Raw genomic sequence first — 22,808 nt, 5'->3', positions numbered from 1 at the left:
CGGGCAATTAGGAGCCTGCGCTTGTGCCACATGGCAGCCAAACATTTTGAGACAGCACAAACGGTCGGACCAGTTGTATAGGTTTTAAGTATTCTAAATGCCTGCATACATTGTTTAACACCTTGGCTGCTAGGGAGATTTCCCTCCTGTGCTGGGCCCTAATGTTAGTGGCCATAATCATGACGAGCTCAGCTTGTCATGAGCACAGCTCCACTGTGCCTCATGACGAGCTGAGCTCGTCAGGAGTATGGAAGGTGTTATGGGCTAGATTTTTACATAGTGGAACAAGCCAGTAATTCCTAGCCTTACGGTACTCTGAGGAAAAAAACAACACATGTAATTCGCTTTCAGTATCACATTCACAAGCCAGACAATATTTCGGGGCAGAGGGTGACCACCTGCTAGTAAAGGCTCGCAACGGGAGGACACCATGCCTCCACTGAACATATAGTTTTGTTGCTAACACAGGGTATATATCATCAAGACACTGCTCAAATAAATAGCAATCTATAACTTGCAGGAAGGAAGCAGTGATTTAACCACTTTGGGGGTTAGATAATGCGGCATTAATTCTGTCTGCACGAAATATATACGTTAATTGGGTGCGAGATAGTCGTTTGCAGCCCTCCTCTGGGTCTAACCATAAATCAGGGATCTTTAACCTAATAAATTATTTTTTTATACAGGCAAGCCAGCGAATGTTTCCCGAACCTGTAGCAATGAATATTTCATTTAGTTCCTCTCTATAGTGTATCAGCTCCGGGGTAACCCAGAGCCTATGCAAGAATCTCAGGGGTTTTAGAGCTAGCTCTTTATCGATGGGTCTGATTCCCAGGTCTAGCCTTAAAGGAAGCAGTGGAGAACTGAGTGGTAGAGCTAGTAGCTCTATTAGAAATTTGTTCTCAGTTTTGCTAATTTTGGACCTGTTGCAGAAGCCCCAGAGTTCACCCCCGTACATGATGGCACCCCTCGCTTGTGTTTTGTACACCTTCAATGGTGGTCCCACAGGTTTAATAGTGGACTTTTTGGATAGCCTAAAAATTCCGCCAGAGAGTTGGGCCAGTTTGAGTTGTGACTTAATCTGCTGGGGGTCCCCATGTCAGATTTTCATTTATAGTGACCCCCAGATAGTCAAAAGAGTTTACCCTTTCTAGCATCGTATCCCCTAAGCTTGGATTTGGGAGTAAAGTTCTTGGTGGATTGAAGTTCATACATTTTGTTTTTGAAGTAGTGATCTCCAAGTCTCTAGTGGTACAGAATTCCTGAAAGCCATCCAAAATTCGCTGAACACCCATTTCTTTCATCAGATGGTGCATCTTATGGTAGATGGTCGTCAAATTCCGATGACGTTGTATCAAGGAGCAAAGATGGATCTATTGGTAAATAAATTGCCTTCCAGCTCTACTGTCTCTTCACTGCACCATCTCAAGGAAACATTGTCCTATTTAATTTTTATGCATCAATGACTCTGGATCTTTTACGTCTTTACAATCCTATCCTGCCTGAAATTGCATAAAACAATTTTCCTGCACTCAAGCAATGCCTTGAGACAAATGTATCTGTCACTGCTTAGATTTCAATGTACCGTCCAAAAGCAATGAACACAGCAGGATTTTTTAAATTAAAATTAATCATGTTTTCCAAATTGAGCTGAATCTCACTTCTTCAATCAGTCTTCCTTATCCAATTTACCATTGATTCCGATGTTCAAATACATGAATTTCACAAAGATTTGACAAGTTTTATGAACTTCAAGATGAAGATATGATGTCACTTGTTGACTTTTATTCTAAATGTTACACTGTTGTAAAAAAATAGAATTGCAATGTGTTTAAAGGTAAAGCTGATGACAATGAGCCTCAATAAGAATTGGGCATTTTTCTTAAACAACATTGATGCAACAGCTAACAACAACAGCCAGAATGCACAACAACCACCCTCAAATGACAGGTGGTACTATTTGCGCCGACTATACCCCCAGGACCCGCTTTAACAGCTCATCCCACCCAAATCCACGCTATTGCAGGTAATGAGATTTAAAACCATAATCTCAATTTACTCACAATGTGGAGAATGCAAAAAAATATGGCCAAAATAGAAGCCAAAAGCTGAGTTTGCCAATGGTGTAGTCCTGGCCTAGTCTAGCATGTGGCGGCTGTGCAATACTAAAGTGGAGGGGGAGAGGGGGAGGGACGTGGATTATGGGGAATAATATATTATTTTTAAACTTACCTGACGAAGCGCCCGCCTCGGTCCTCTTCTCAGGCACTCCTTCCAGCATGCACTTGAGCACAGGCTCCCAATCCTGGCATTGGTTTGCCGGGATTGGGTTGCCCAATCCGTGCAGACACACACATGGTGCATATATTAATACTACTACTTCTAATAAAGTAGGATTGGATGAGCGACATAAAAAAGAAGCAGGAAATAGTGGAAGCAAATTATCTCACTGGACGTTTGTGTACCACAGATTCCATCACGACAGATGCCACTATGACAGAAACATGAGGCAACAATGGTTGTTTTACAAATATAGCAAGGTAAATGTGACTACCTTAGTGCCAAACTGGAGAACATGGGACATATAACTGTAAACAAGTGCACCAAAGATGGGTGTTTTGAAGACTAGATCAATGGAGTGATGTAAGCATGCAATTATATTGTCAGGCATGATCCTGCCAAAAGATGCTGCTAGTCAACAGATTTAAAATTAACAACATCAACCTGTTAGAGCAAGTAACTACTCAATCCATTTGTTTACAGATGCCTTTGAAGGCAATATGATTGTAATACTTACATAAAACTACAACTACTTAGCATAGCCCTTCTGTGGAATTGTGATATTATTTATATCAGGCTGTCCGAATCGCCTGCTACCTTAAATTATCAGGATTACGGCTTACTTAAAAGGTCTTTAAACAATTTAATATTGAACAAATGTTATAGCAATTTCAATAATCTGTTGATCAATTTTCCACCTTTAGACACAATATAGGCGTTTTCTTAGTAAAGCTACCTCACCTGCAGTGGACGATGACGGGCCCTCCACTTGGAGAAGCTATCCTGTCCTTTTCGACATCCAGCATGAGCTGCAGAAGTGGCTGAGCACTGTCTGGGGTTTTGTGGTCTGGCCATGACGTGTACCAGTAGTGCTTCATGGTTCGGGATTGGCTTCCATACTGAATGTAAATACAAGAATTAGTATTCCAAGTTATTTAACGCCCACTGTAACAACTTACCAATAAACAGACAAGTCTTCATTGTTATAACACATTGCTCGAATTAGGTGTCTTTCTCAGTTCTCTGGCTTTTTTAGCAGTGCCTAATTTCTGCCAGTGGTTACGCATGATTGTTACACGCGGTCCTTTTTGGAATAGGAACTTATTTTTCATCACCAGACTTTGAGTCATAGAAAGAGCAAAACACAGAGAATGGAAAAAGAAGTAAGAGGAATCTAGGGTGAAGGGAGAAAGAAGGGATGAAAAGGAACCTGAAAAAGTAAAATGAAGTATCAGGAGGCGTAAGGAGGTGAGTCAAATAGTCCAGGGGCTGAATCAAAACTAGGTAGCCTTAGTATTTGACAACTGTAGTATTCTAAGAAGCCCCTGCACTTTACACCAGATGGCAAAGCCACTTTTAAAGCCTTTACAGAGCTTTATGATGTGCTAACTTGGTTGTTTTGGTTGTGAGCTCCATGCAAAAAGCACAAGAATATTTTGAAATCTTGAACCCATTTATAAAATCTTCATCATAGTGATCATATTTTGGTCTACCTTTTAATAAACTGCTTCTGCACAAAGCTCTTTCAGAAGAACAGCTCTCACAAAACCTTGGGTTTTACATAATTAAATCATATTCTGATAGGAACCAATGATTGCTAACTGAGTCAGTGATAAAGATTCACTCAAGAGAGCCATGAATGGCATTATACTTTAAGAGCAAATCCTTTCATTCTCCGTATTCACACTGCTTTACTATCCCTCTCTAATTTTCTGCCTCCCTCCTGCATATCTAGAATAACAAACCCTTCAAGCAAAAGGCATTTGAAATCTCATCATGTTTCATAGGTTGCAGCTTAATGCTCAAAATTGCATAAATATAATACAACTGGCTAACACAGTACCTCACATCTGCATTTCTTGTCGCATCTGTGGTACCGCGGACACATCGCTGCTAATCCAGGCAAACAAAACCATTGTACAACTTTTCTCAGGCATTGTATGGTATAGACCTCCAGGTCTCCCAAATTCACACAATTACCCCGATAAAAGTCCTTTCCAACATGGCGCTTCCACATTCGAATTTCTTTATCTTGAGGGACTTCAATCTATGGGCGGAGAGGGACCGCTTCCTCTCTTTTAAAGAACTACTGGGATCACGTGAAGTTTTGGGTCTACAGCTAAGAGTGCATGGCCCCATTCATCGGGTTGGACATACTTTGGATCTAATTTTTGCCCACAATGGGCTGATTCTCTGGAATTATACTTTACCTTTCCGCTGGACTTGACATGCCTAGTATCACTTCATATATCAGTGAAGGAACCATGTACCCCCAAGCTGGCCACTATGACAACGTGAGAAGGAAGGGCATGACATAAATTGAATTGGCCAACTATGAGATCATTTTTTAACCTCGCAAACACTTTTGACATCAAGAATTCAGAGGTCAATTATTTAGCATACGAGCAGGGGACACTAGAAACATTGGATAAAGTAATTCTCCTCACCAACCTGAAATCTCGCAATAGACCATCTGTGCCCAGGTATAATGAATCATTAAAAATGCTTAAACTAGTTTGAAAGAAAATGGCTTAGCTGCTACACCAAAGCAGATACATGTTTAAAGATCTAATTTTGTGATTATAAAAGAGAGATCAGTAAAGCCAGGCCTGAATAGTATGCCAATTCCAGCCTCATAGCTACAAATTGTGCTAAAAAGGTTTTTGATATCCTTTGGGAATGTTCAAACCTAGACTGCCCTCACAGGAGCTCTCCGATGACCTTGCTGACTTCTTTGATAAGAAGTTTAGCAAGATTTTGGAGGATATTGGTGTCTCCACTAAGATAAGACCCCGAACTGAGTATCTCGGATAATTTGGAAAATGCAGCCAGAGTGAGCGATACCCATATCTGTATTGAAGTACCAGTGTTAGGTCCCACCAGTACTCAAAATGTATTAGACTCATTGGAGAGCAATGTCGATGTGAAATGAGCTAGGAGAGGAACTCACCCTCCCCACATTGCAGGTATGCAATCAATCCTTTGAGATGGGTGATGTTCCACATTTGTGGAAGAAGGCGAGAGTCAATTACCCCTTAAAGAAATCTTCAACAGATCCTCTGGTCCTTAGCAATCACAGGCCCATATTAACCCTTCCTTTCCCTTTGAAAATAATGGAGCAATATGAAAGCAGGAGGCTATCCCAATACCTGTAAACACACTGTCCTCGAGGAAGAATAATTTGGTTTCCGACCTGGACATGGCACTGAGTCAGCTTTTACTTGTTGCCCTGGATGAGTAACGGATGAGGGTGGACAGTGGCAAGTCGACAGTCTTAATATGCATGACTTGTTTGCTGTTTTTGACACGGTCAACCACAAAATCCTTTTGGCCAGACTAGCCTCAATCGGAGTGGGGGGTGGTACAGTGCTGAAGTGGATGGGATCCTACCTGTCGGATTGGTGTCAGGCTGTTGCCTTGCCCCCTACTGCTCCGTATTTAGAAGCCTGTGACAGGGATTGCCACTGGGCTCGGCACAGAGCCCTGTCTTGTTTAACATCTATATAGGAGCTTGACATCATGCTGGTTAATTATGCAGATGACACCCAATTCATCCTGTCCCTTAACAACCCTTAGGATGTAGTGGTTGATTTTCAGAAAGGCCTGTCAGACATTGTTAATTGGATGAATTTATATTTGCTGAAGGTAAATGGGGATAAAACTGAATTTTTATGCTGCTCGGTATGCAGAAGTCCCAAGATGATACTTACCCCTAACTTTTGACCCCTTTTATATGGAGCGGAGTTGCAGCCGTTGGGCACAGGCTGCAACCTTGGTATTATATTCAACATGTAATCCCTAGAGAGCCATGTTACAAAAGTAGCAGGCACCTGTTTCACACTTCTTCACAGTCTTAGAAAGGTGCTACCACTACTGCCCACCCAAGCTAAATCTCTCATTGTGCGCAGTGTCGTACTCGGTAGACTGGACAACTGTAATGCCCTGCTACTTGGAGCTCTGGACTATTTGATTAATAGACTATACAGAGTTCAAAAGGCAGTAGCTAAACTTGCTTTAAACAGACCCCGTAGATCCTTTGCATCCAATGCCCTAAAGGAGTTGCATTGGCTTCCTTTGAAGCAGAGGATCATTTTTAAAGCCATGTAGTTAGAAGGTGGTTCTGACACTATGGGCTGCCCGGATTTTTTGCTTTTGAGCACCTAATTGTTGAGCTTTTACTGTGGGGAGCCTCATAAGTTGGGACTCACCCAGTGTGAACTCAGGATGTAAGAGACTGCATGGGGATTTTACTGGTGTCCCCCTGGCCTGACCAGGCCACTGCGCAGCAGCTGGAGTAAGGGACACCGGGCTGGTTACATGCAGACACATGTGTACATGCGTGTGCACACGATCAGGGGCTGCGCAGGGGATATTCATAGTGTGAGCAGGCAAAGAGCAGGTGCAGATAGACTAGTGTGGCAGGACTTATGAGAATGGGGTGGTGACATGGAATAGGCTTTATACACTGGGAAGAAACATGGCAGGGAAAGTCAGTGTGTTTTATTGTGTTTCATTTCATTATTCCCCTATGGGGATGTGGAGCCCATGGCTAGAGTAACTTCCATAAGGCCTACAGATTCCAGACACGCACTAAAGTCCACTGTAGCAGGTGTGAAAAGAAGTATTCTGCTGAGTCCAAAGTCAATTTTGTCCTGCTTTTGGGTCATCCAGAAATATCACGTTTCCCTGAGTCAGTCATAACCAGGGCCTGGCTGAGGGCGGACCTCAGCTGGATGGACTGATAACTTTTCTTCCACAAGCTAAGGCCTCCTCTCCATGAAGAGAAGATGGTGGGGCTGCAGGCTCATCCATCAGCACCTATCACTGGGTGCCAGGCACCAGGCTGCACCAAGGAGGGAAGAGGCTTTTGCAGAGACCATGTAGCAAGAGACGCCATCTTGAACAAACCCAGAGGCTGGACAAGAAGGAGGGAGCAGGGGCAGGGAAGTGATGTGTCGCTATTTGATAGGACAAACAGAGACTTCCTGTCAGCCCCCTACTCAACTTTTAAAAAGAGCTTTCACAGGAAGAGAAGCTCTCTCTCGGGTGTGGTCTGCTGAGGCGGAAGGTGCTGGAGCCTGGCGATGGGCAGTTGGAAGGTGGAACCCTCTGACTGCCCCCCAGGGCCCTGGACAGCACCAGAAGAAGAGCCCAGGACCGGTGCGCAGAAGCAGGGGGCTCTGCGCAGGGAGAAGAGAGGCCAAGGAGAAGAGCCAGGCGAAAAGCTGGCGCAGGGAGCCAGAGAAGACCATTCCCTGCTGAATCCCTCCTCTCAGAGACCCAGAGGGCGACAAAGTGTGTTCCTAGTGGCTGGGGCTGGCCAAGAGGAGCGAGAGGAGACAAAAATCGGACTCAAGGGGGCCGAGATATGCCCCCCAGAAGGTAGGCACATTTGACCCCGCCTGGGACCGCCGAAAAAAGCGCGTGGTGCTCCGCTGCCGGTGACAATCATGCCCCCGGGGTGGGTCAGGTCCCGGGGGCTGCCCCAGAAGGAAGCATAGTCGCAGGCGCAAAGTTGCCCCCTGGCCCCTGGTGATGCGGAAGGAGGGGTGCGAGGGAGCGCAGTCGCGCCCCCCGCGTTAATGTGCCCAGGGACCCCATCCCCCAAAGAAGCAAAGTCGGGGGAGCGCGGTCGCGCTCCCCATGAAGATGCGGAAGGCGGGGGTGCCAGGAGCTCACCCTGGCACCCGGGGAACAAGCGAAGACGGGGAGTGCCAGCGCACTCCCCGTGAAGAAGTGGCGGGGGCCCGGGACCCCATCCCTGGGCCCTAAAGTAACAGAGGGGGCCGGGGACCCCATCCCCAGGCCCGATGTAATGGAGGAGGCCGGGGGAGTGCAGCCGAACTCCCCCTCAGGTCCGGTGAGGCCGAGGAGATCTCTGTGTCTGCCGCAAGCAGACAGACCAGCCTGAATGCGCCGACTCCCGCTGCCGCACTCGGAGGTGCGGGCCGAGCGGGGAGCCGGCAGGAGCAGCCAGGGGTGGGCTCCACTGGGATGAACAGGAAGCAGAGGGAGGCACACGAGTTCCCAGGTGGGACCGGGACCCAGAGGAGGACCAAGTGCGGTGAGGGGCCTGGGTGGGACCGGGCGCTGGAAAATGGGAAAAGGCGGCTGGGGGTGGGCTCCCAGCGCCAGTAGACTCACCTGGGAGTCCGGGTGGGACCAGACCCTCCAACGAGGGATGCGACAGCCGGAGGCCCACATCGCAGCTCTCCCCAATGCAGCGGGAGAGCCGCTACTATAATATGCAGGAAAAGGAGCCTGAAGCGCCCCATAATGCCTTGCAAGGCATGGGGAAATCAGCGTTTTTGGTGCCTGGTGGCCCCCAGGGGAGGGGGTCACCCTCAATTGTGAAACAGGTGCTGGGGGAGCTGCTGGAGAAGCACAGTCACCGACCCCCCCAGCCTGAAGAGGAGTCCCTCCCTAAATCACATGGGGACTTGAAAGGAATAACCCCTCATGGGCTCAGTCTGCATTTAACACCTTCTGGGCTGGAACTGTTGTTCTACAGCTGAGGGTGTATTGGGAAGTGCTTCAAGGAGTGAACGGCTGATTTGGGGATGTCTGGAGAAGGGCATCCCCTGGAGGTGAAGAGGTGTAATTGTACCAGAAATGCATTTACTAACCGTTATTTTTTCTAGAGGAACTGAAGGTCACATGTATAGTGTGGAGTACTGGTGTAAGGTGATGTCATAATCATAGTGGGGTTATGTTGCCAGATGTTCCTGCTAGGGGGTCTGGCTGTATATGTGTAATCCTGTGATTTAATCTGTGATGCCTTTAGGGGCTGTAATTGCAATGCATTCTAATGATACATAAATGTGATGAGTACTGTCATTCTTAAAGTGATGCTTAAAGATGTATTCTTGCTGCTGCTGTTAGGTGAGGAACAAGCCAGACTGTTAGCCCCGGAAGATTTAGAGGTGCATACTTTATGGTCAGTAGGAGATGCTCAGTAAGGGTTATGTGTCACCAAAGCAGGTGCACCCATTTTATTATGCTTGTAGAGGTAATGGGGGGTCGCCACTGGGATGGTGCCAGTGTGCAGGGCCCACGTCCCAGGGTATGTTCAACTAATTGTAATGGATGCAAGATGATGTGCATACATCGGAGTGGTGATACTAGACCCCACCCCCCCTGCGGGAGTGGTGGAGATGTTATGCAACATCACAAAGTAATTCCAACAGCGTATGTATATTTGTAAATTGGTGCATACCATTGAGTAGTGTTTAATAAATGTACTCTTACTTTTATAAAGCTAAGTACACACTGGACAATCAATTATTGAGTGTTAAAAAGGGGGTGGGGTCGCACACTACTCACAAACCGGCGGAAGTTGCCCCTAAGGACTCTGGTCATTGTAGTAGAGTGTTCGCGATGCATCATCTTTCGATCTTGCTATCTTCGCTGTCTTCGCCATCCCTGGACACGTGTTTCGGGTTTTCAACCCTCGTCAGCAGGGATAGGCAGTGTTCTGGGGTCGCCGATGGCTGCCAATATCTGCCAGGTACAGTACCACTCCGGCGTGTAGGTGCGGGATCCCAGGCTCGTCAGCCCGCTGCTCAAGGGAGCTTTAAGTTACAAAAAGAGGGTGGGGTCGCACACTACTCACACACCGGCGGAAGTTGCCCCTAAGGACTCTGGTCATTGTAGTAGAGTGTTCGCGATGCATCATCTTTCGATCTTGCTATCTTCGCTGTCTTCGCCATCCCTGGACACGTGTTTCGGGTTTTCAACCCTCGTCAGCAGGGATAGGCAGTGTTCTGGGGTCGCCGATGGCTGCCAATATCTGCCAGGTACAGTACAGTGTGTGAGTAGTGTGCGACCCCACCCCCTTTTTGTAACTTAAAGCTCCCTTGAGCAGCGGGCTGACGAGCCTGGGATCCCGCACCTACGCGCCGGAGTGGTACTATACCTGGCAGATATTGGCAGCCATCGGCGACCCCAGAACACTGCCTATCCCTGCTGACGAGGGTTGAAAACCCGAAACACGTGTCCAGGGATGGCGAAGACAGCGAAGATAGCAAGATCGAAAGATGATGCATCGCGAACACTCTACTACAATGACCAAAGTCCTTAGGGGCAACTTCCGCCGGTGTGTGAGTAGTGTGCGACCCCACCCCCTTTTTGTAACTTAAAGCTCCCTTGAGCAGCGGGCTGACGAGCCTGGGATCCCGCACCTACGCGCCGGAGTGGTACTATACCTGGCAGATATTGGCAGCCATCGGCGACCCCAGAACACTGCCTATCCCTGCTGACGAGGGTTGAAAACCCGAAACACGTGTCCAGGGATGGCGAAGACAGCGAAGATAGCAAGATCGAAAGATGATGCATCGCGAACACTCTACTACAATGACCAAAGTCCTTAGGGGCAACTTCCGCCGGTGTGTGAGTAGTGTGCGACCCCACCCCCTTTTTGTAACTTAAAGCTCCCTTGAGCAGCGGGCTGACGAGCCTGGGATCCCGCACCTACGCGCCGGAGTGGTACTATACCTGGCAGATATTGGCAGCCATCGGCGACCCCAGAACACTGCCTATCCCTGCTGACGAGGGTTGAAAACCCGAAACACGTGTCCAGGGATGGGGAAGACAGCGAAGATAGCAAGATCGAAAGATGATGCATCGCGAACACTCTACTACAATGACCAAAGTCCTTAGGGGCAACTTCCGCCGGTGTGTGAGTAGTGTGCGACCCCACCCCCTTTTTGTAACTTAAAGCTCCCTTGAGCAGCGGGCTGACGAGCCTGGGATCCCGCACCTACGCGCCGGAGTGGTACTATACCTGGCAGATATTGGCAGCCATCGGCGACCCCAGAACACTGCCTATCCCTGCTGACGAGGGTTGAAAACCCGAAACACGTGTCCAGGGATGGCGAAGACAGCGAAGATAGCAAGATCGAAAGATGATGCATCGCGAACACTCTACTACAATGACCAAAGTCCTTAGGGGCAACTTCCGCCGGTGTGTGAGTAGTGTGCGACCCCACCCCCTTTTTGTAACTTAAAGCTCCCTTGAGCAGCGGGCTGACGAGCCTGGGATCCCGCACCTACGCGCCGGAGTGGTACTATACCTGGCAGATATTGGCAGCCATCGGCGACCCCAGAACACTGCCTATCCCTGCTGACAAGGGTTGAAAACCCGAAACACGTGTCCAGGGATGGCGAAGACAGCGAAGATAGCAAGATCGAAAGATGATGCATCGCGAACACTCTACTACAATGACCAAAGTCCTTAGGGGCAACTTCCGCCGTTGTGTGAGTAGTGTGCGACCCCACCCCCTTTTTGTAACTTAAACCTCCCTTGAGCAGCGGGCTGACGAGCCGGGGATCCCGCACCTACGCGCCGGAGTGGTACTATACATGGCAGATATTGGCAGCCATCGGCGACCCCAGAACACTGCCTATCCCTGCTGACGAGGGTTGAAAACCCGAAACACGTGTCCAGGGATGGCGAAGACAGCGAAGATAGCAAGATCGAAAGATGATGCATCGCGAACACTCTACTACAATGACCAAAGTCCTTAGGGGCAACTTCCGCCGGTGTGTGAGTAGTGTGCGACCCCACCCCCTTTTTGTAACTTAAAGCTCCCTTGAGCAGCGGGCTGACGAGCCTGGGATCCCGCACCTACGCACCGGAGTGGTACTATACCTGGCAGATATTGGCAGCCATCGGCGACCCCAGAACACTGCCTATCCCTGCTGACGAGGGTTGAAAACCCGAAACACGTGTCCAGGGATGGCGAAGACAGCGAAGATAGCAAGATCGAAAGATGATGCGTCGCGAACACTCTACTACAATGACCAAAGTCCTTAGGGGCAACTTCCGCCGGTGTGTGAGTAGTGTGCGACCCCACCTCCTTTTTGTAACTTAAAGCTCCCTTGAGCAGCGGGCTGACGAGCCTGGGATCCCGCACCTACGCGCCGGAGTGGTACTATACCTGGCAGATATTGGCAGCCATCGGCGACCCCAGAACACTGCCTATCCCTGCTGACGAGGGTTGAAAACCCGAAACACGTGTCCAGGGTTGGCGAAGACAGCGAAGATAGCAAGATCGAAAGATGATGCATCGCGAACACTATACTACAATGACCAAAGTCCTTAGGGGCAACTTCCGCCGGTGTGTGAGTAGTGTGCGACCCCACCCCCTTTTTGTAACTTAAAGCTCCCTTGAGCAGCGGGCTGACAAGCCTGGGATCCCGCACCTACGCGCCGGAGTGGTACTATACCTGGCAGATATTGGCAGCCATCGGCGACCCCAGAACACTGCCTATCCCTGCTGACGAGGGTTGAAAACCCGAAACAGGTGTCCAGGGATGGCGAAGACAGCGAAGATAGCAAGATCGAAAGATGATGCATTGCGAACACTCTACTACAATGACCAAAGTCCTTAGGGGCAACTTCCGCCGGTGTGTGAGTAGTGTGCGACCCCACCCCCTTTTTGTAACTTAAAGCTCCCTTGAGCAGCGGGCTGACGAGCCTGGGATCCCGCACCTACGCGCCGGAGTGGTACTATACCTGGCAGATATTGGCAGCCATCGGCGACCCCAGAACACTGCCTATCCCTGCTGACGAGGGTTGAAAACCCGAAACACGTGTCCAGGGATGGCGAAGACAGCGAAGATAGCAAGATCGAAAGATGATGCGTCGCGAACACTCTACTACAATGACCAAAGTCCTTAGGGGCAACTTCCGCCGGTGTGTGAGTAGTGTGCGACCCCACCTCCTTTTTGTAACTTAAAGCTCCCTTGAGCAGCGGGCTGACGAGCCTGGGATCCCGCACCTACGCGCCGGAGTGGTACTATACCTGGCAGATATTGGCAGCCATCGGCGACCCCAGAACACTGCCTATCCCTGCTGACGAGGGTTGAAAACCCGAAACACGTGTCCAGGGTTGGCGAAGACAGCGAAGATAGCAAGATCGAAAGATGATGCATCGCGAACACTATACTACAATGACCAAAGTCCTTAGGGGCAACTTCCGCCGGTGTGTGAGTAGTGTGCGACCCCACCCCCTTTTTGTAACTTAAAGCTCCCTTGAGCAGCGGGCTGACAAGCCTGGGATCCCGCACCTACGCGCCGGAGTGGTACTATACCTGGCAGATATTGGCAGCCATCGGCGACCCCAGAACACTGCCTATCCCTGCTGACGAGGGTTGAAAACCCGAAACAGGTGTCCAGGGATGGCGAAGACAGCGAAGATAGCAAGATCGAAAGATGATGCATTGCGAACACTCTACTACAATGACCAAAGTCCTTAGGGGCAACTTCCGCCGGTGTGTGAGTAGTGTGCGACCCCACCCCCTTTTTGTAACTTAAAGCTCCCTTGAGCAGCGGGCTGACGAGCCTGGGATCCCGCACCTACGCGCCGGAGTGGTACTATACCTGGCAGATATTGGCGACCCCAGAACACTGCCTATCCCTGCTGACGAGGGTTGAAAACCCGAAACACGTGTCCAGGGATGGCGAAGACAGCGAAGATAGCAAGATCGAAAGATGATGCATCGCGAACACTCTACTACGATGACCAACGTCCTTAGGGGCAACTTCCGCCGGTGTGTGAGTAGTGTGCGACCCCACCCCCTTTTTGTAACTTAAAGCTCCCTTGAGCAGCGGGCTGACAAGCCTGGGATCCCGCACCTATGCGCCGGAGTGGTACTATGCCTGGCAGATATTGGCAGCCATCGGCGACCCCAGAACACTGCCTATCCCTGCTGACGAGGGTTGAAAACCCGAAACACGTGTCCAGGGATGGCGAAGACAGCGAAGATAGCAAGATCGAAAGATGATGCATTGCAAATACTCTACTACAATGACCAAAGTCCTTAGGGGCAACTTCCGCCGGTGTGTGAGTAGTGTGCGACCCCACCCCCTTTTTGTAACTTAAAGCTCCCTTGAGCAGCGGGCTGGCGAGCCTGGGATCCCGCACCTACGCGCCGGAGTGGTACTATACCTGGCAGATATTGGCAGCCATCGGCGACCCCAGAACACTGCCTATCCCTGCTGACGAGGGTTGAAAACCTGAAACACGTGTCCAGGGATTGCGAAGACAGCGAAGATAGCAAGATCGAAAGATGATGCATCGCGAACACTCTACTACAATGACCAAAGTCCTTAGGGGCAACTTCTGCCGGTGTGTGAGTAGTGTGCGACCCCACCCCCTTTTTGTAACTTAAAGCTCCCTTGAGCAGCGGGCTGACGAGCCTGGGATCCCGCACCTACGCGCCGGAGTGGTACTATACCTGGCAGATATTGGCAGCCATCGGCGACCCCAGAACACTGCCTATCCCTGCTGACGAGGGTTGAAAACCCGAAACACGTGTCCAGGGATGGCGAAGACAGCGAAGATAGCAAGATCGAAAGATGATGCATCGCGAACACTCTACTACAATGACCAAAGTCCTTAGGGGCAACTTCCGCCGGTGTGTGAGTAGTGTGCGACCCCACCCCCTTTTTGTAACTTAAAGCTCCCTTGAGCAGCGGGCTGACGAGCCTGGGATCCCGCACCTACGCGCCGGAGTGGTACTATACCTGGCAGATATTGGCAGCCATCGGCGACCCCAGAACACTGCCTATCCCTGCTGACGAGGGTTGAAAACCCGAAACACGTGTCCAGGGATGGCGAAGACAGCGAAGATAGCAAGATCGAAAGAGGATGCATCGCGAACACTCTACTACAATGACCAAAGTCCTTAGGGGCAACTTCCGCCGGTGTGTGAGTAGTGTGCGACCCCACCCCCTTTTTGTAACTTAAAGCTCCCTTGAGCAGCGGGCTGACGAGCCTGGGATCCCGCACCTACGCGCCGGAGTGGTACTATACCTGGCAGATATTGGCAGCCATCGGCGACCCCAGAACACTGCCTATCCCTGCTGACGAGGGTTGAAAACCCGAAACACGTGTCCAGGGATGGCGAAGACAGCGAAGATAGCAAGATCGAAAGATGATGCATCGCGAACACTCTACTACAATGACCAAAGTCCTTAGGGGCAACTTCCGCCGGTGTGTGAGTAGTGTGCGACCCCACCCCCTTTTTGTAATTATTGAGTGTTATTTGTGCGCACCTGCAAATGGCGATTACTAGCCCACACCACATACCTTGAGTAAGCCTCAGACTGCTCTGCAATGCTGCCCTCTGAGAGTCAGGCGCTACAGTTGGCTGTTTGGTTCCCAGTGAAGGACAAATGTAGTCATGTTATTTGTGCAGGCCTCACAGATGCTGCCTCATTTTCCAACACATGTGTATTATTTAAGGCACTAAAGCGGAAAGGCCCTGTGCCTTTACAACGTAGACTGAAAGGATATACTACTGAGAGATCTCTTTACTACAGTTCTGAACATTTTGTTTGCTTAAACAAATTTTGGGAGTCAAGACAAGGTGCTTGGGCCTTCACAGTTAAAGCAACCCAGCTGTGGAATGAGTTACCACCCTGACTTAGGTCTTCAACAGAACTGTTGCAATTTAGGAAAGACATGAAGACCTGGCTTTTCCCTAAGTAACCGGATCGTGCTCATGTACATATTTTCCTGTTTTACAGTACAGTACCCAAATATAGCTAGCACTAGGATACCAGTTTGGTGACAGTTGCACTCCACAAATGCTATAAATATAAATACAATGAGGAGCATAAGCTATTGCTATGATAGCTGCCTATAGAGTCCAGACACAGAAATAAACACTAAACTCACAACTTTAATTCACTTCTGAAAACGAAAGTATTCTTTTATATGGGCCTGTCCTCCCACTACCATAACTACAGAATACATTCCTTTCTCTCCAGAGACACTTATTTATTCCTGTTCTTATCAGATCACATAATAGTTTTTAAACTACATATCACAAGGACATCAATAAATTACCTGAAAGTGAATCAATATGGTCTGTAAAAATGTGTTATAAAAACTAGGGTGACTACAGCTTGCACCACCCATTGCCAGTGCTCAAATGACAGTGCCTTGACAACTACAAATTATCAAATTTCTACAAGTGTGACATTTCAGAATGTTCAAGGTCCCAAAATCTATAAGAATGGCTTAGGCGGCTGGTATTCGTTGTTTGGAATGTATATTGAATTAATAAACAACTGAACTTTTAATTGCACAAACAGCGCCACCATGTGACAGTGGTCATAAGTGCCAGTCCTGGCAATTAAGTGCTGGTGCTGAGCACTGGAAGCCACCAGTTCAAATTGAGCACCACCTTGAGTATGGTCAGATAGTATAAATGTATCACAATTTATTATTTCAAATTCAACTGAGTAAAGAGAGAATGCAAATACATAACAACAGCAAAATAATGCAAATATACATTTTTAACGGTGTTAAAATTCATTTCTACAGGGCGCCCACTAGCAGACATGATGTCATGGGGCCTGTGTTATTCAGGGTGGGCCTTCAATGCCAAGACTGTTGGCATTTTTCCTGATGGGGTTTGCCTTGTACACCATGTAGGTTTACGGACTAGAAAATTGCAAAAAAATCACCCACTCACAGGGAGAAAAATTCCAGAGAAAATACTACAGAAAAGCCGTAAGAGGGCGAGGAATAATAATAGGGAGGCCCTTCTGGAAGATCAAAACAAGGAGATAGAACCTGATGTCCCCCTAACGTGCGTGACTACCTACAGTAATATCTCCAATGCCGTCAGTCGCTGTATCGGCAAACATTGGAGAATACTGACGAGTAATGGTCGCAATTGGCAAAAACCTTTATTCTCCTATAAAAGAGAAAGGAGCTTACATGACGCCCTGGTACATACTCGCCCTAGAATCAATCAGACCCTCCACCGTCAAACTGTCCTCAATGCTTGGGGCTTACCACCTGTCATGGGCCATTTCCCTTGCGGGGGATGCAGTGTGTGCCACCTTACCACTACTACCAAGGTCTTACATTTGGAAGAAGGAAAAGAATGGCAATTGAGAAGCCATACCAATTGTAATTCAAGTAATGTCATCTACTTGATTACTTGCCCCTGCGATCTGAGGTACGTGGGCATGACCACGAGGAGGATAAAGACACGGATTGGTGAACACCGCAGTAATGTTAGATGTGGCAGGAACACTACCAAACTAACTAGCCATTTCTTGGAAAACGGTCATGGCCCCAATGATGTGAAATGGGTGGTAATAGAGCAAATCAATTCAGACAATGAAGGCACTCTTTTTGAAAAGGAGCAAAGGTGGATATATCGCCTTTCTACACATCTCCATGGCCTCAACGATGATATTCCGTGGGGCACGATAATGCGGAGATAACTACACCATTATTCTCCTTAGACACTGTGGGTTTCTCTGTCAGTGGCACTTTTGTCTGATGTAATTGCTATAAGAGTCACTTTTTTCCTCTACAAACCACCATCTGCTTTATGTTTTTTATTGTTTCTAACCAAACTATAATACGAACATATGTAATTGGACAAATTGTTGGGGTTAGGCTGAGAGAGCGCTTAATCGGTTGCCATCTTAAATTAGTATTCCCAGGATGCGTCTTGACATCCTTGTATCCCGTGATTACACTGGTGAAATATGCCTCTTTTACTAATGTAATACCAACAACACATTTTATTTATTTTTTCAAAATAGTGGGATCCCTTCGATCCATTATGCCGAGAGTTTGTGAACGCGGCACAGTAAACAAGTAAACAGTGAGGCCCCTTTAAGCGAAATGAGAAGTCGAGCACGTGACCGCTATCAACGCGAGCCGCGCCCCTCCCGAACTTCCGCGTTCTCTAACAAAACAAAGCCGCGACCGCATTGCCCCTTAGTCGTTGCGGGCGGCGGTTGTGGTCCAAGCAGGTTCACCGGCGGGGAGTCGCATCGGAGCAAGTAGGTCTATGAATTTTATTCCATTTACCGCTCGTAACCTTTGTGACTCTAAGTACACGCCAGTAAAGGAGTTTTATAATACCACTGTATTATGCTGACAGATTGACCGAGCGTGAAGGTTTCCCCCCTCCGCCAGCCCAGGATGTTCGACAACGGACTTTTTAAAGTGAGTTTACCCTCTCTGACTCGATATGATCCCTGATTGCGCTCTATTCAAAGGACGTTTTTGCAATTCCACAATCTCGACCTTTGGTTGTTTTGACGAGCACTTTCACTAATAAAGTATCTACCCTCATAACATGCAGATATAATATTATTTGCGTGTTTTCTGATTTTGTCTAAATAACGAATGAATACTTGTTTGGGAACTCATATAATGAGATAGCCTTCTCCTGGGCACTGCACCCTGTATTTCCAACAGTATAATTCTCGGTAGTAATTTCACTAACTGGGTACACATGTGCACGTTTGCTTAGATAAACTGAACTTTGATAATTATAGAATAGTTACATTCAAAACGGATTTGTTTGTTTCTCTTATTTTTCAGATTTTTAGTCTCCCTTAATGAGGCGAGGCTCCTTGGAGATTCATCCATCTTATGAACCTTTACAGTTATCAGGTTGTATTAGTCTTTTCTAGTTTTTTCTTCTTCTACACCTTAGGTTAGGACACCTTAGTGAGTGCCCACCAAGGAGTATGAATGAGTGTTTTGGTCCTGACGAATGCTGAGCTGACTCTGGGCTCCTTAGCAGAAACATGTTGACCATCTTTGTTTATTTGTCACTTTTGTGAGGACTTATTGGTTCAAGCTAACTCAACCAATTACCAGTCCACTGTTTTTTCACTGTTTTTATTAGAGTTAGAGCTACCTTCTCAATAAAATTATTGTTTGATGAGTAGCCCACACTCTTTTTAAAATCACTTTCCTAATCACCATTTCAGTTTCTTTTTCTACTCTTGGGGACCCAATGAAGACAACTGGCTACCGACGTTTGCAGTTGGTGCCTGAGGGTCCTTTTTCTACACTAAGCACGTGCACCTTACCTCTGTACTAAATTTCAGAACTCTTAGTCGGTATAAATTCTTACTCTGTCTACTTGCGCAAACTGGTTTTGTGTTTCATCCTCTGCTGTCTGTTTCGATTTTTTTGACACTCTTATGTTGATTACAATGCAATTTAGGAAAGACCTGAAGACCTGGCTTTTCCCTAAGTAACCGGATCGTGCTCATGTACATATTTTCCTGTTTTGCAGTACAGTACCCAAATATAGCTAGCACTAGGATACCAGTTTGGTGACAGTTGCACTCCACAAATGCTATAAATATAAATACAATGAGGAGCATAAGCTATTGCTATGATAGCTGCCTATAGAGTCCAGATACAGAAATAAACACTAAACTCACAACTTTAATTCACTTCTGAAAACGAAAGTATTCTTTTATATGGGCCTGTCCTCCCACTACCATAACTACAGAATACATCCCTTTCTCTCCCGAGACACTTATTTATTCCTATTCTTATCAGATCACATAATAGTTTTTAAACTACATATCACAAGGACATCAATAAATTACCTGAAAGTGAATCAATATGGTCTGTAAAAATGTGTTATAAAAACTAGGGTGACTACAGCTTGCACCACCCATTGCCAGTGCTCAAATGACAGTGCCTTGACAACTACAAATTATCAAATTTCTACAAGTGTGACATTTCAGAATGTTCAAGGTCCCAAAATCTATAAGAATGGCTTAGGCGGGTGGTATTCGTTGTTTGGAATGTATACTGAATTAATAAACAACTGAACTTTTAATTGCACAAACAGCGCCACCATGTGACAGTGGTCATAAGTGCCAGTCCTGGCAATTAAGTGCTGGTGCTGAGCACTGGAAGCCACCAGCTCAAATTGAGCACCACCTTGAGTATGGTCAGATAGTATAAATGTATCACAATTTATTATTTCAAATTCAACTGAGTAAAGAGAGAATGCAAATACATAACAACGGCAAAATAATGCAAATATACATTTTTAACAGTGTTAAAATTCATTTCTACAGGGCGCCCACTAGTAGACATGATGTCATGGGGCCTGTGTCATTCAGGGTGGGCCTTCAATGCCAAGACTGTTGGCATTTTTCCTGACGGGGTTTGCCTTGTACACCATGTAGGTTTACGGACTAGAAAATTGCAAAAAAATCACCCACTCACAGGGAGAAAAATTCCAGAGATTCAGGAGTCTTTAGCTTTTTGCAGTCTTCTTACAGTTTCAGCTAACTGTCACAAATGGCGTTGCACATAATACTAACTAGAGTGGGCTTTGACCAGTCCCTTCCTCATCACTAGATGGCCTTCTTGTCTATCTCAGTGCCCTGCTCTTAACTGGATTGCTTCTCACCATATTGTTGTGACTGTCGCACCCCTGGACAATTCCTTTTTTATCCTCACCTTTGAATGGATGAGTCATGGAACAATTTTCTTTGTTTTTCACATTCATTACTATTTTATTGTTTGCTTTTTACTCACTCTGCTTCTGCACATACATCACATTCACACTATTACCATTACTTCTATAACCTCCTCCACCCTATCTCTCTCATCTTAGTCTCCTTCTGAGCTCAAACATTTAGCAATGTTGCAGCTTGGTGCAAGGCTCTCTCTTTCTCCACTTCTCTACGTCTTTCTCTCATTCCCCTGGATTTCTCCTTTTCACCTGGGCAACCTTCCCCTTCTGCACCTCCACCCCATTGCCTTCTCCCACTCTACATTGACCACTTATATTTACTTTGCCAATGCAGGATACTGTTAAAACTGTGCCAAGAGTGGGAACCACCCAATCTTGAAAGAATTTGTTCAACTTCCAAGATGATGCAACCTGCTATGAAGTTACATAGCAGCCATTTTGAAAATAACATTTTTATAATTTACAGATAGCTGCCGTGATGCAATGCCGAGTGAAGCAATGTGGAGGCAGCTTGAATGTTTTGAAAATAATATTTTTATACTTTCAAAATGGTTACCATGTTGCACCAAATTACACTGTGTCACGCCATCTGGAATGTGTAGGAAATACACTGTCAGGACGGGCAGTCTCTGTTATTGGCTTTGCCAATGCTGGAACAATTTTAAAAGCATTGGCTAAGCCAACAGTGGTGACAAAAAAACATTGGCAAATCGCTACTGGTTGGCTTGGTTAATGCTTGTTATCTTCTGAAGACAGTCTGACACTTTGGAGATTTGTCTCTGGAAAATTAAAAAGAAATAGCCAACATAAAATTTGAACATTAGTTGCACCACCTACGTTCAGCCCGCACAACTAAATAGCAAATGAGATACGGCAGACCGCATACCCAAAAAGCATGTCTCATGCACACATTTTTTTACTTAATCAATTGACAGCAAGTGTGGTGCTTGTAGGATAGGGTCGGCGTTGCTGAGGCTCCTCCATTTGGTCCCAGATGATGTGGGATGGCTTTGTGGTGTGTTCTCCCCTCCTCCCGGGACTGCCTCCCATTCTGCGAACAGCTGTCTTGGCACCTGTGGTTTCTCTTCCCTGACCCCTGGTCTCAGGATCAAACTCCTCTGCCCCAGCTCCTCATGGACGATGAGGCTGTGACTTTGCTGCGGACTGCCTTTCTCCCCCCAGACTTGCTGGCTATGGCAGCCATCTTCCTTGACTTTTGGACCGGGACCTCTGTGTTCCCCGCCATTTTCTTCTCATGACTCGCTTCTTCTTCTACCTTTCTTCCCCGCCATTTTAGCGATCTCTGACCTACACCCTCTGTACTAGTGACCGTTCTATTGTCTCTCCTGCTGCCCCTGACACACTCCTCGCTGTCTTACTCGTTACTATCTGCTTCCCTCTCTGGATTGTCTCACTTTCCTGCCCTTTTCTGTCCCTTCCTTGGTGCTGTGACTGCATCCCCCCCTCCGACCCCATTTAATGGAACTCTGCTTTTCTGTACATAGAGATAACTCTAATCACTAGTATATGCAGTAGACCTTTGTACTCTCTACCACTACTTTGTGACTCTTAGAGTTTATCCATTCGTATCCCTTCCCTATGTATATAGAGATAACTCTAATCACTACTTTATGCAGTAGACCTTGTACTATCTACCATTTCTATGTGACTCTTAGAATATATCCATCCGTATCCCTTCCCTATGTATATAGAGATATCTCTAATCACTAGTATATGCAGTAGACCTTTGTACTCTCTACCATTCCTATGTGACTCCTAGAGTATATCCATCCGTATCCCTTCCCTATGTATATAGAGATAACTCTAATCAGTAGTATATACAGTAGACCTTTGTACTCTCTACCCTTCCTATGTGACTCTTAGAGTATATCCATCCGTATCCCTTCCCTATGTATAAAGAGATAACTCGAATCACTAGTATATGCAGTAGACCTTTGTACTCTCTCCCATTCCTATGTGACTCTTAGAGTATTTCCAGACGTCACCCTTCCCTATGTATATAAAGAACTCTAATCACCAGTCTCTTCTTTGTGTGACTTTACATCTTGTACATTTGCAATTTATTTCTGTTTGTATCTTTTATGTAACGCATGTAATCCTTAGTCCTTATGTTTTGAAACTGGTTCTTATGTAAAGCACTCTGACACCTTCGGGTAAAGTTCGCGATATATAAAACCGCATTAAATAAAATAAAAATAAATAAATAAGATGGCAAATAACTTTATTCC

General features: G+C 46.9%; 1 protein-coding gene across 2 annotated transcripts in view; it reads right to left on the bottom strand.

Annotated features, from left to right (window-relative positions):
- PTPRR (protein tyrosine phosphatase receptor type R) overlaps positions 1–22,808 on the bottom strand; it is a 945,480-nt gene that overhangs the window by 83,788 nt on the left and 838,884 nt on the right. For both annotated transcript variants that reach the window (XM_086921858.1, XM_086921867.1), the window contains one exon: positions 3,022–3,179. In XM_086921858.1, the coding sequence (XP_086777984.1) occupies positions 3,022–3,179 (158 nt within the window). The remainder of the gene's footprint in view (positions 1–3,021; positions 3,180–22,808) is intronic.

This window comes from Lissotriton vulgaris, chromosome 1_1 (assembly GCF_964263255.1).
Source record: "Lissotriton vulgaris chromosome 1_1, aLisVul1.2, whole genome shotgun sequence".
In the NCBI taxonomy this organism is placed as follows: domain Eukaryota; kingdom Metazoa; phylum Chordata; class Amphibia; order Caudata; family Salamandridae; genus Lissotriton; species Lissotriton vulgaris.
This window is presented reverse-complemented; position numbering and strand designations above follow the sequence as displayed.